The sequence below is a fragment of the Zerene cesonia genome, chromosome 13, assembly GCF_012273895.1.
Source record: "Zerene cesonia ecotype Mississippi chromosome 13, Zerene_cesonia_1.1, whole genome shotgun sequence".
NCBI lineage: Eukaryota > Metazoa > Arthropoda > Insecta > Lepidoptera > Pieridae > Zerene > Zerene cesonia.
This window is the reverse complement of record NC_052114.1, coordinates 5,232,338-5,245,933: the sequence shown is the minus strand read 5'-3', so window position 1 is coordinate 5,245,933 and position 13,596 is coordinate 5,232,338. Positions and strand designations below refer to the sequence as shown.

Here is a 13,596-nt window from a genome sequence, read left to right as displayed (position 1 = left end):
GATTCAACTGAATGTTTTCATATTAATTTTATAAAAAAAAAATCCATTAAAATAGCAATGACATGCTACTGTATTTCTTACGGTGAGTGGGGAAGCCGGAGGATCGCCTTTTCCTCACCCGTCCCAGTCCATTTTTTTTCCAGTCATCAATTTCCAAAATCCTTTTCTTTTTCCCTTTCCCCTTAAAAACGAACAACGCATACGCAGAGGCACTACTTCTGTGAATGTTGATGGGCGGTGATGATCGCATGCCATAAGGCGAACAACCAGCTCAGTTGCCCGCTATAACATAAAAAAAATGTGATACCAGACAATTACCATCCATCCATCCTTTGGAAACAAAAGTATGACTGTAAGAACTGTACACATAATAAGTAATGCAAGTGTAAGTAACTAACTAGATTTCCTAAAAGGGAATTAAAAATAAAGCCTCTAGCCAGATTCAAAAGACGCAGAATACATTTCATTTTCATTTTTTACATATTCAATTTCGCTAAATAGGCAATGCATAATTAAAAAAAAGGACAATTAGTTGTAGCAAAGACTGAGTAGTAGTACTTAAATCTTATATATAAAATTCTCGTATCACAATGTTAGTCTCTATACTCCTCCGAAACGGCTTGACCGATTCCTCTGAAATTTGGTAAGCATATTGGGTAGGTCTGAGAATCGGCTAACATCTATTTTTCATACCACTTAACGATAAGAGTAAGGCAGAACAGCGTTTGCCGGGTGCAGCTAGTAGCTTATAAATTCCAAATTCCTGTTCTGTATAAGCTTTAATTATTATTTTTTCATTTTTAAACACATCTGAAAGAAAAAAAGGTAGCTTAATTAATTGATAAATGAGAAACTGTATATTGTCTCTAATTGATACATCAATTTGCGTTAGACTATTCCTTTGACCTATAATTATAATTGCCCAATCAATAGTGAAAGTCCCCGTATCAAAATACGAGTATAAATTGACACTCCGTTATATAGACAAGGCCAATCAGTTTTCCCGTCAATTTCTAAATAAGTTGTAGATAAAGTTAACCGTAAGTCTTCAATATTACAAATTTAGGAGAAAGTTTATAATTACCGAATTTTTAAAATTGCAACGGTAATAGTACCGTTTTAAAAAAAGGAACGCACAAAACATTTTTTTATAATCTACGACAAATCAAATTAGTAAAAGCACATTGACAAAATTTACCCAAATAATGCTGTGATTTACTTAATATATGCTGTAGTCAATAAAAGCATTATCATCATCATCATTACATCCAACATGCAGCGGTGGTTGTCACCTCTTGTGTCAAACATGTGTCTATAATATTTATGTATAGACACATGTTGACACAAGAGAGAGTTATCGTAAAAAGCATTCTCATGTTTGTCCGTCCTGAACATAAATGGTAGGTTTAAATTAATAATGCATTTAAATTAACTAAAAACAGTTCAATGTTTTTCAATTGTAATTATATAAAAACAGTTCAATGTTTATCCTTGCCAAAACATGTTACATCTCCGGTTAAGAAGTTGAAAGACAGACCTTCCAAATGAGAGAGTTGCTAATAACTTAGAAATATTATCTTACACTACTTTTCCCCCGCGGCCTCGCCCGCGTAGAATTCGCTTATATCGCGCGACATGGTAAGGAGTATTTTGTTCACATTAAAAAGTATGGTTTGTTCTTTCCTACGTTTAGCTTTATCTTCATACCAAGTTTCATCAAAATCGGTTTGACAATAACGAACTTTCATACAAACTTGCATCCCCTCTTTCAACCCTTTCTATCCTTTTTTCGCGATAAAAATTATCCTATGGCCTTTCCCAAGTTCAGATCTATCTTCATACCAAATTTTATCAAAATCGGTTCAGTGGTTTAGGCTTGAAAGCGTAACAGACAGACAGACAGACAGAATTACTTTCGCATTTATAATTAAGTATCCCTATACAGAATGGATTTTAATTTCCTAGCAAATACAAACAATGTAATTGTGTGCATTTAATAAATATAACGCCTTCATAATAAATGATGTCAAACTCATGGAAAGCAAATATTGCTCGTTAAAAGTAAAATAAAATTTACGATAAAATGGTATTGATTATTGAACTATCAGGAGTAAACGTGATTATTTAATGATTACCAGTTAAAAAATACGATTATTTCTTATCGAGGTAATAATTTGCTTCGTTGAATAAAATAATAAAAAATTATTATTGCTTATTTGTATTAATATAGAGGTAGTAGAAATATATTCAAGTCCCATTCGACATAGAAGTTTATTATGTTAATTTGGACTACCTTCGTAAGTTTGATATTATTGTATAATATTAGTAATAATAAAATAACAGCGATGTAAGTTACCTATAAATTGTAATTTGGTAAGGATGCCATAAAAATTATAAGTTATAGCTTACTAGTGACATGAAAGTAAATCTGCTTATAGTGTATAAATCTGTTTTATTTTAATTTTAATTACAGGTCGTATTAACATCTACTAGTTTTAATTATGCATCCATTAATTTCACCACAACGTCTGAACGTGTACTAGCAAATACTAAAGCTGATATCGGGTAAATAAAAATGTAATTTCTTCGTAAATTTAATTGTTAAGAATATTGAAAATAAATACCTATTTTATCATAGATACCTATTTTTGATAAAAATCATTAAAAGTTCCAAGAAATTAATCGCGAATTACGAATCAATGCAAAAACTAAAAACTAATAAATATGGTGTAAAAATGACCGCAACTTAAATTATGTATGATGCATTTAGCATATTAAAAAAACATTTTCCCAATCTTCACTTAGCGTGCATGAGTTATCATAATATGTTGCTGTTTGTAAATGCTCATGTAATTATGTTTCATTTAACGAGAACATAATAACTTATGAACAGTCATATATTGCATGCTGTTATAACTGATGATAATTTACGTACTAAATATTTATAATAAAGGGATAAGAGGAAGAAAAATAATATTGAAAACACCTACTACTTTTTTTATAAATTCAATTCGAAATTTATACTTTTACAATGAATACAAAAATCCTTAACGAATATCGTGTACTTACCATATTCAAATCACTTAAATATTATGTTAATCTACAGTGAAAAGATGCACAATTAATGTTAACGATAATATGACAGTTTTATATACATTTTTCGCTATAAATCATTATTGTAACTAATTTTTATTTCACTTTGAGCGCTTTATATATTACTAGACGCTCGTCATGGCTCTGCGCGCATGTCAAGATTCCTGGTTTCATCCCAAGGGAGCATTTAATCGGGATAAAAAGTATTCTATCACCCAAGTCAGATCATACGCTCTCTTTATACCAAATTTCATCAAAAGCCTTTCAGTAGTTTCAACGTGATGGATGACCAAACATCCAAACAAACAAACTTTCAAATTTTTTATTATTAGTGTGATAGGTATTACTTTTAATTTGCATTGATATGGTTTCATTACAGTAAAACCTCCATAATTGAGTTCAACAATACATCAAACCCTGTACTGAAGGTGAAACGCAAGACAGTGTTAATTATAAACAGTGACGCTGCACTAAGAACTCGATACCCTAAAAAAACTTCAAGTTTATTGTACCAGGATTACGATGATGATGGCAAATTATTAAATTCATATTACATGTATAACCTGCAAGATGTTGCGGAATTTTTCAGAGTTTTCCTTGATACACAAATTTGTCATGTAACATGTAAAACTATAGAAAAATAAGCGATTTCTGTACGTTGTGTCTTCTTTAACTCTAGTACTAGCTACTATTCAGAAATTAAATATTCATTAACGGAATTTCGCGTTTAACTCGTCAGTTTTCCTATGGCAACGGTGGATTTTCAACACGTCAGTTTTCCTTGTCGCTGTGACGTGTTTGAAATATACATAAATAACAATATAAATCGCGTTTTAAATTCCTTAAGAAGCCTCTAATTTCTATTTGTAATTTCTATCTTCAACCTAGTAATGACGCAACCACCTGTGGTGAAATCCTGTTTGAGATGGTATCGTCATAATTGTCAAAATCTTCGGTTGTTGTCTGTAAAACAAAAATCTTTCATATAATATGTATATAAAAAAATATCAAGATAGCTTTTATTATTGTATTTATGAAGGAAGACCAAGTACTATTTACACCAAAAAAAAAATAGATATAGAAAAAGCGTATATACATTTGATTATTTATTCTTTGATAGTTATGTATAATACGTACCCAAATATCTGTAGTGGTATATGTTTCTGTGGTAGTTTCAGTATCAATATCTGTTGATGATGTGACATCGTTAAGCGATTTTTCTGCAAGCTTGGCAGTATCAGCTGTAGTATGTTGATAATAATTATTTATTTCCGTTGCTTCTGAACCCTTTGTTTGGAATTGTCCTTGTACCGGAGCGACATCTTTGTATGGTTTCCTTCCAAAGTCGAGGATTGGTGGAGCACTGAATTATGGTAATTTTTAATTTTGTTAACAGATTCCGATCTTATCAATGTTTTTGTAATTTGTTTTTTCTATTTATATTATTTATTTCCCAATCATATGACTGTATATTATACCCTTAAATCTAAACTATTTTTTATTACAAAAGCTTTTCAAGTTTACTATGCAGACGCTAACTTGTGCAATAAAATAATTATGAGAACTAGAAATATTTTATTAATATACTTACAGAAATTGTTTGGAAACATTTGGCACATTCCCTATTTGGTATCCAAAGACTGGAATTGACAAATGAGCGTCTCCGGATATTTTAAATTTCATAGGTAGGAAATGGGGACGGCACGTCACCACTCCAAGGATTGCAATTAATCCAATTGCTACCTAAAAAAATACATAGTAACACTAATTACAAGGTAAGCATATATCACTAGTTCTTATTTTCATGGTACAAACTTTATTAAATAACTAATAAATACTTTAACAAATTTATATAAAAATATAAAAAATATGTTTTAGCGGGGCATCCGCTCACGTCATTACATCTATCTGCATGCTAAATTTCAGCCCGATCCGTCCAGTGGTTTGGGCAAAGCGTTGATCACCATGCCAGTTAGTCAGTCACCTTTGAGTTATATCTAGTACAGTATTATGTTATTTGTGGTTATATCTATTTAAAGATTTGTGCTATATATATCAAGATATGTAACTTACCTGTATCTTTCTCATGATGTATATATACAGTTCAAAATATTTTAAACAGCTTCCAAAATATCCTCAATTTTATCGTCGGTAGACAATTTATATTGCGTTCCAACCTGTATACTTTTTGAATCGTGAGTGAGCTTTAAGTGAAGATCACTGTGGATCTCGACGGTTCTAAGAATTAATTAATTATTGGCCTTGTATTGGTATTCCGCATTGAGAAAAATAAACCATTGTTTTACTATCATATTCGAATAACTTGTATTTAAAGGCAATATCAAATGAGTTATCACATTACTGTATATGTTTACCTCTAATAAACAACAAATAAATCCTGGTTTTGTAAAACTTAAAACAATATGTATCGTGAAATAATAGTCTATTCAAAACAATAAGAAAATTTCAATCAAACACTTCTAAATGATGAGAATCATACTTTTATACTTCGTAATAAACTAGCTTTCCGCCCGCGGTTTCTCCCACGTTGCCAAAGGACTAATGGGATTAAGATGTTTAACCGTGTTAAATAATAGGTAAAACAAGCGTATGTCATTCTCTAGCATCCTTTCTCCTGCTATCATCTCCAGACAAAAATGATATCATGAAATCGTTGCGTTGCGACGTAAAGCACACACATATAAAAGTACCAAGCACACATTCTCATTTATATTATTAGTAAGAATGGTAATTTATTATGACTAAAAATATTTATAATGTTGTATTATAATCTTTATTCAATAAAATTTTCATTGCATTTAAGGTAAACTAAATAATAAGTCTGTAAGATTTTATTTTTATTTCGTACTTTTTCGTTCTTATTCTATTAATCGTACATAAGCGGAAGAAAAAATATCCAAAGTTTTAAAAAGAGTAAGAAAATATTAAATATATATGACTATATAGCTTAGATTTCTGTCGTGCTTGACCATTGAGGTGTTTTTATAAGTAATTTATAACATAATTGCGGAATTGTGGTATCAACAATAGTGCTGGTTTTTTATCTACATCAACAAATAGTTAAATGATGTATTTCCTTACTCATATTGTCATAAATTCGTATGCCTGTTCAAAAAGTTATTATTTATTTATTTATAATCTAAAAGTTGTATTTTGTTGTGTTTACGTTTCAATTTCAGAAGATTATGTGGTACTTTTGTAATATCTTATCAAAATATAAGAATTCACCTGCAAAATATTGCTGTAGGACAACTATTTAATTCAATTTTATGTATTGTAGATTGTATTTATGTATATTGTACATAAATACCTAAGTCACATCTAGAGCCAATGTTGATTAATGGCCAGTTTTCCTTTAACATTTTATATCATCCTTTGAGATTACTATTTCATAGTAACTATTTTTTATTTATAATATGTTCAAAACAAAATACATACTTAACGTGAAAATTTGTAGTAAAGCTAAAAAAGGAAATTTATTAGTCATTCATTTAAATTAGTACTGTAACGTTTTTTTAGTGCTAGGCTACCTGTCTCAAAAATGTAATTATGATTATAAACGTTCCATATTATTTTTGTTTAGTTACTAAATTAATAAAAATTCAATTGTCTCATCGCCTGTCTGTCTCGCCAAAAAATAAAAGTAAAAATGACTAATAAACGATTTTAATAAAATTATCTATGTTAAATATAAACTTGATTATTTTTACACATTTTTGTGTACCTATACTTTTAGCATTTAAACTAAGTATATTTTATTTCGCTGGATGGTTCGGGTATTCTGGCAGAATAAGTTTCAGAGGCGAACTGGTTATCATAATACAATTAATTTACTATAAGGTATTTTTCATGTAGGTATTTTTAAGGAAATTACGCTTAATAAACGAACATTATGAAAGGTTTTTCTATTGTTTTCTAATACATGAAAACACCACAAAGCTTAAAAGGGTTAATCAATTTTGTTTTCGTCATAGATAAAATCTTTTTTTCATCGAATCTATTATTTCAGTTAAAGTAGTCTATAGTTTAATTTAACTTTTTGCTGTTGTTTTTAAACCTTAAAAATAATAAATTAAACAAAGATTAAAAAAATATGGTAATTTATTTGGCGACTAGGTTTTGGGTTATTTGTTGATCAGCCGACGAGGGACGCGATGACAGCAGAAGGCACAGCACCACCTGGGCCCTGTTCTATCGTTGGTTGAAAACCGTTTTCATCAGCAAGATAAGTAACAATGTATGTCACACCGTCAGGTCCAACCCAGGCGTAAGATCCCCTGACCGAGATCGCCTCGTCATCTTTACCAGCGTTCTTCAGTTCCCCTTGCTCTTCCTTCTTCGTGCCATCGCTTTGTTCCAAACTGAAAGCGAAATTAGGGACTTATGATGGAGGAACAATATTTATATTAGTCAAGTAGAAAGCTATCAACATTTTTTATAGAAACATTGTCTCGCTTTTAAACAATTCTTTCCTGAATTAAAATGGACGGTAATAGTTGACCCGGCTTTTTAGCCTATATTTTGGTTAATGTTATTATTTATATTCTTCAAACAAAATATTATCCAAAAATTTTAATGCAATAGATACGTTTCAGTTCTAAATAAGTAAGGATAATACAATAGCTACATAACTTTAGTTAATTGACTGTAATATTAGTAACAAAATAAGCATAACATAAATTTAACAATTGTTTACAAAACATTTCGCACTATAATCCCAAATTTGATTTGATTGAATGCCGTAGCTTCCAATTGATTAAGATTTTCATTTGAATTGTTATCTATTGATATAAGTCAGTGAAAATTTATCAATTTAAATTGTAATGAACTATAAACATACGCATATCTGTACGAGCCGAGGCCGTCGTTTTCAGTTTCGAGGCGAAGAATTTGAACTTCTTGTGGATTTGGGGCACCTGGCTGACGTTGCGGTGCGGGAGCAGCCGACACTAATGCCAAGAAACCAATTACCACCAACTGAAATCCCACAAAAATCACAATTAATTCACAAACACTTCACAATCACAATCACACTGTATACAACGCCGTAATACTAACAAATTTCATGATTGGATTTGCTTCGCAGCTTTGTGACCGTATCGTCTTCACTTGCAATGTGTTTACTCGATTAAGCTTAACGCTTATTATATACTTTTCTGTATATTGTATTACAACATACATATTATAAGGCGTACATTTGACTCGTTAAAATGTTTTGTATAGGTGACCGCTCCTACACGGCGAAGGTAAACCGTGGATAGTTTGAGGACACGTATGATGGGAATATTTTGCAATACGTTTAATTTACATAGTTTAAGTTTTAGTGAAGATGAGTATGGATTTGCTTGATTGGCAGTAATTGTACAGGGAACCTTTGCAATTACGACATAGCTTCATATATTGTTTTAATATGCATGTTTGAGCATAATTTATAAGTTGTGTTTATATTATTTTCACGGAAGAAGATAAATAACCGTTGTACCGCTAAAAGGTTATGTTTGATTTAATTGAGATTCATTAAATCACTAGTAGAACTTAAATGTATGAAAATAAAGGTTTATTCTCCAACTTATTAATATAAATACATATGACATTTCGCTTATATTAATTTTAATGTTATAAGTGCTAGTGCCAGTGACCATCAAATAAGTAAATACTATTCAAACTAAAGCTGCATTTTGAATAACAATAATGTCTTATCTGTGTGTGAGTTTGTTTCTCTTTGACGCGAAAACTACTGAACCGATTGCAACGAAATTTGGTACGTATACAGCTGGACAATTGGAATAATATATAGACAACTTTTTGACTTACGCGGGTGAAACCGCGAGGCGCAGCTAGTATGAACTAATAGTAATGCCGGAATAAAATTTTCATACAAATATTCTAACGAAACGAAAATATTTGCATCTTATAAGCCAGCCATAAAATACAGCAATTGTATATAATATATGAACAATTTTTTGAATAAAGAGATGTCTTATATTATACTAGCTGCGCCCCGCGGTTTCACCCGCGTAAATCCGTATCCCGTAGGAATATCGGGATAAAAAATAGATGTTGGCCGATTCTCAGACCTACCCAATATGCTTACCAAATTTCAGAGGAATCGGTCAAGCCGCTTCGGAGGAGTATGGCAACGAAAACTGTGACACGAGAATTTTATATATTAGATTTTATTTTGAAACTAAAGCTTCCGTATAATTCTTTTCGGTCAGTTTTGTTAACTATTAAATTTTAAATATTATTTAGATAACACTATAAATCATGGTGCGAAATCATTTACAGCGCCGTTTGTGTATCTTCTGTATCTTGTACCTATGCTTGATTTAGTGTAGGTAAAAATTCCACATTTAATTTTGAAGTCATCGTCAAATTCTGTATACGAAACGTTAGCGCGTGCTTGCACATTTCGTGACATAGAGTTCGATTACGTAAATTTACAAGTGAATAATAAAAACACAAATTTTTCAGTACCTTTTCTGTTTTAACAAAAATCGACAATTTTAAATATTTTTCTAAGTAACAAAATTATTTCGTTAATTAATAACGCCTCAGAATATTACTAGATAATAAATTAAAATTTTATGGTTTTGAGTCTATAGACTTTTTGTCATTGTATGTTCTCTATACAAAAATAACTTATAAAATAATTATAGGTAATATAAAAGCTTAGTAATTATTGAATTGTATGAATATTAAACATCATACATAATATTGAAATTATATTTACGAAATACAAAGGCGCATATGTATCATAAGCATAGAAAAGACTTCAAACGGAACGTTGTATCGCGAAACATTAATGAAAGTGAAATATGGAATTCAGCACATTTGGTAAAATTAATCAATGACCAGCATTTGAAAGCTATCTTTTAAAGATGGCTTTTTTTGGCAAATTTAATCTGCGCAAGAATTGCTGTGTAAAAACTTGCAGGATCGTTTAATTGTACTCATACGACACGAGAGCACACTACCTAATAACCAGTAATAATGGCCTTTCAGTAGTAGTAGTTGTAATTTCAGGCTCTGTGCCATGGTAAACGCGGTTACAATTAATTGGATCACCCTGTGATTGAATTACCTAATTGCGATTATTACCTTGGTAAGTGAGAGCGCCGGGGACCCATTTCCTTTTTCTCATCCTTTCCAGTTCTATTTTTTCATCAATGTTGCGTATTTCTTAAGTCATAATTGTGTACAACATTTTTTAAGAGGCCCTATCAATACAAATGTTCATATGCGATGGTTATCGCTTGTCATGTAAGCGTACCACTAGCTATGACTGCTATAATCGAGGATGTTGCAAAAAATATGAATTACTAGATGCGTCCCGCGGTTTCACCCGCGTATCCCCTAGTAATATATAGTAACAAACACACACACATCCTTACAAACTTTCGCATTTATAATATTAATAGGATTTACATTACGTTCTAATAATTAAAGTTCCCCCGAAGTGAAAACCATTCTTACCATTCTTCGCTTTTATTTCATCGTAATTTATTTTCAATTGTAAAATGTGGTTTCTCAAAAAAATGCTGGAATAGAAACTAGCTTGCGTTGCACGTACGCATTTATCTTTGGGAACCTGTTTTTCCATAATCTATGTGTGTATCTAATATTATTATGGTTTCACATATCATATTTTAATAATGTTTTGTTATTTTCCTCCATTATAATGTTTTTGTTTATTTTTGTACTTCTTCTAGCCATTTCTGAGGATTAAGTAGATGTTTTATTTAAGACGTTTCTGTCACTCTGTCCTATAGTACCTATCTATAACAACCATGTCTATTAAAAATGCCGTAGGAGGGGAATGTATTGGCCTTTCTTAAATGTGTAAATTACTCTTAGATACTGACTGATTACGACCAGTAAATTGCTGTTGTCATGTAAAAATAATATCCAAAGAATCCTTCTACTATATTCTTTTTACATAAAAAATCAAATTCTATCTGAACCTATTGAGTTATGTTTGTCTCATATGAACTAATTCTAGTATTAGTAGGTATTTTCCCTTTTTTTTGTTATGCGTGCGCAACTTTGCTGATACGGGTATCTGGCAATAACAGTTTAAGCTATTCACTATATTTTAGTAAAACAAATAATAAATTTCGTAAAATAAAAATTAGTAAAAAGAGCGCTGTATAAAAGAGCGATCAGCACAATTGCAAAACTGTTTACAAAATGACGTAAACTTCCAGCATTTGGTGATGGTAAAAATATCATTCTTATGGAGAAACGTAATATGTAAGTTCATTATTCAATGCGTATTATTACTTTTTTTGGTAATTAAATTAAATCGTAGCAATGAAAATTGACACTGACCTTCTTTGGGGAAGATCTACGAAATTTATTGCATGGCGGTATTTAGTGACCTTTTATTTATTTATCTAAGTTGTTAAATATTTTTAATGAGACAGTTATAAATAATTAATGATTGTGAAGTTTAGATCCCTATCAATAAATCCATGTATGTATGTATATTTTCTCCATATATGAGAGAAACGTATACTTGTTCTAAAATAAAATTTACCATTAAAAACATATTCATTTTGTATTTTGTTGTAATTCGTTGAAAATCGGCGAAACTTTGAGCTTTAGCCCTATGATATGAACATAATCATAACATAATTAAACATTACAACTAACAATAATAAAATTATATTACTACACTGGCGGTCCGCCCCGGCTTCTCTATTGGTACATATCAAGCCTATAGCCTTCCTCATTAAATGGGCTATCTAACACTGAAAGAATTTTTAAATCAAATCGGACCTGAGATAAGTGCGATAAACAAAAAACAAACAAACAAACGAACTCTTCAGCTTTAAAGTAATATTAGTATAGATTAGTAATAAGCTACGATGTATTTAGCATAATATGTGCTGTTTCTAGCGATACAGTAAACGAATGTTATTATTTTTTATACTAAAAATAATGATATAAAAAATGTTAATAATAGCATAAGTGGCCTTCTGTAAGAAGCAATAAGAAAATTATTAGCTAAACCGGTTTTGTTCATTGTCATCGGTCGCTGATTAATACTCATATAAATAAAAATTATTAAATACCTTGATAGGTACCAATCATGTCGAATAATAAGCTATATCGTTATTATCGAATTTAACTAATAAAATATATAAATCTAAAGTTTTTACCTAAACATTTGCGTTCTTTTGGGGTACTAATTGAAAAAAATCACAAACATCATAAAAACTTTATTAAAATACGTGGACTAGGCGGGAAAAGCTCATTCAAATGTTTAACCAAGAAGAGAGGCGACAACTGCTGGGGGGACTGCTCCTCCGGGGCCTTCTTCAATTTCAGGTTGGTAGCCGTTAGAGTCAGCGACGTAGGTCACTTTGTACGTGATACCATCAGGTCCTACCCATGAGAAAGAACCCCTGACAGCGATAGACTCGTCTTCGCGACCTTCGTTGATGATATCACCTTGCTGTTCTTGTTTTGTTCCGTCAGATTGCTCGTATCTGCAAGAAAATAGGATTCATATTGTTTATCTAGTTTAAAATTATTAAACACCCTATACTCGTAGACTTCGAAATGGACTTTTAATAGAATTTTTAGAATATGATAATATATATGACCAATAAATTATATCTATAAATGAAATAAAATAAATTTCGCAAATTTGAAATGATATGTTATGTATAATTAAAGTGCATTCTACCCTATATACACGTATGAAACTAAAAGTAATGATACCCTTTCCAAGTAAAATGACATCAACATACAATATGCATCTACATTTAATGATAGGAATTAAGGACATCTTAAATCGTTGCAATATTTTCCATTACTTATGTTTCATATACAATTTAACTACACATTATTGAAATGAATAATTTTAGTAATTTAAGACTTAGAAGTAAACAAAACCAATACACAATTTCTATTCTATAACATAGAGATTTGATTGTAAAAAGCTTGTGTAAGATACGGTGAAACATTATGATCCTACAGTAAGTCTAATGACATTTTATACACAAACAATTAATAAAACTTTATATATTACGTTGTGCTGGAATGGTTATACTTTTAATCTTTTTTTAAATTAAATACTTCATAATTAGATTAATGACACTTCATTCAAAATAGAAAATGACCGCTGTCTCTTGAATACTTACGCGAAACGATAGTTTCCAAGACCAATGTTGTCATTGTCATATCGCAGAACCTGCACATTTTCTGATGGGTATTGGACATAGGATGGCACCGCCGCCCCAGACACGGCTGCTACCACGATGCACAAAACAATAAGCTGCAAAGACAAATACACACTCACTTTACCTCTATAGACATGAAATAAATATAATAAATTTATCGAATTTATTACGAACCAGTTTCATCTTAGATGATCTTTCTACGTTGACTATTTTAGAGAATGTAACGTTTTGGGTTGAGTCGCAACCTTTATATCGAAACAGATGACTTATTTATTATGACCAAAAATACCCG

The 13,596-nt window shown here is 30.8% G+C and overlaps 3 protein-coding genes across 3 annotated transcripts; all 3 read right to left on the bottom strand.

Annotated features, from left to right (window-relative positions):
* Positions 1 to 3,879: 3,879 nt before the first annotated feature.
* On the bottom strand, positions 3,880 to 5,304 carry LOC119831332. The gene is made up of 4 exons (XM_038354635.1): positions 5,167 to 5,304; positions 4,685 to 4,836; positions 4,231 to 4,456; positions 3,880 to 4,056 (listed from the first exon to the last, which is right to left on the bottom strand). Exons 1-4 carry the CDS (start codon positions 5,179 to 5,181, stop codon positions 3,973 to 3,975), a joined length of 477 nt encoding a protein of 158 aa, XP_038210563.1. The 5' UTR covers positions 5,182 to 5,304; the 3' UTR covers positions 3,880 to 3,972.
* Positions 5,305 to 7,197: 1,893 nt separating this feature from the next.
* Positions 7,198 to 8,235, bottom strand: LOC119831184 (endocuticle structural glycoprotein SgAbd-5-like). Its single transcript, XM_038354470.1, has 3 exons — positions 8,173 to 8,235; positions 7,955 to 8,091; positions 7,198 to 7,475 (listed from the first exon to the last, which is right to left on the bottom strand). Exons 1-3 carry the CDS (start codon positions 8,179 to 8,181, stop codon positions 7,250 to 7,252), a joined length of 372 nt encoding a protein of 123 aa, XP_038210398.1. The 5' UTR covers positions 8,182 to 8,235; the 3' UTR covers positions 7,198 to 7,249.
* A 4,099-nt stretch (positions 8,236 to 12,334) lies between these two features.
* On the bottom strand, positions 12,335 to 13,596 carry LOC119831162 (endocuticle structural glycoprotein SgAbd-5-like). The gene is made up of 3 exons (XM_038354434.1): positions 13,479 to 13,596; positions 13,266 to 13,399; positions 12,335 to 12,608 (listed from the first exon to the last, which is right to left on the bottom strand). Exons 1-3 carry the CDS (start codon positions 13,485 to 13,487, stop codon positions 12,383 to 12,385), a joined length of 369 nt encoding a protein of 122 aa, XP_038210362.1. The 5' UTR covers positions 13,488 to 13,596; the 3' UTR covers positions 12,335 to 12,382.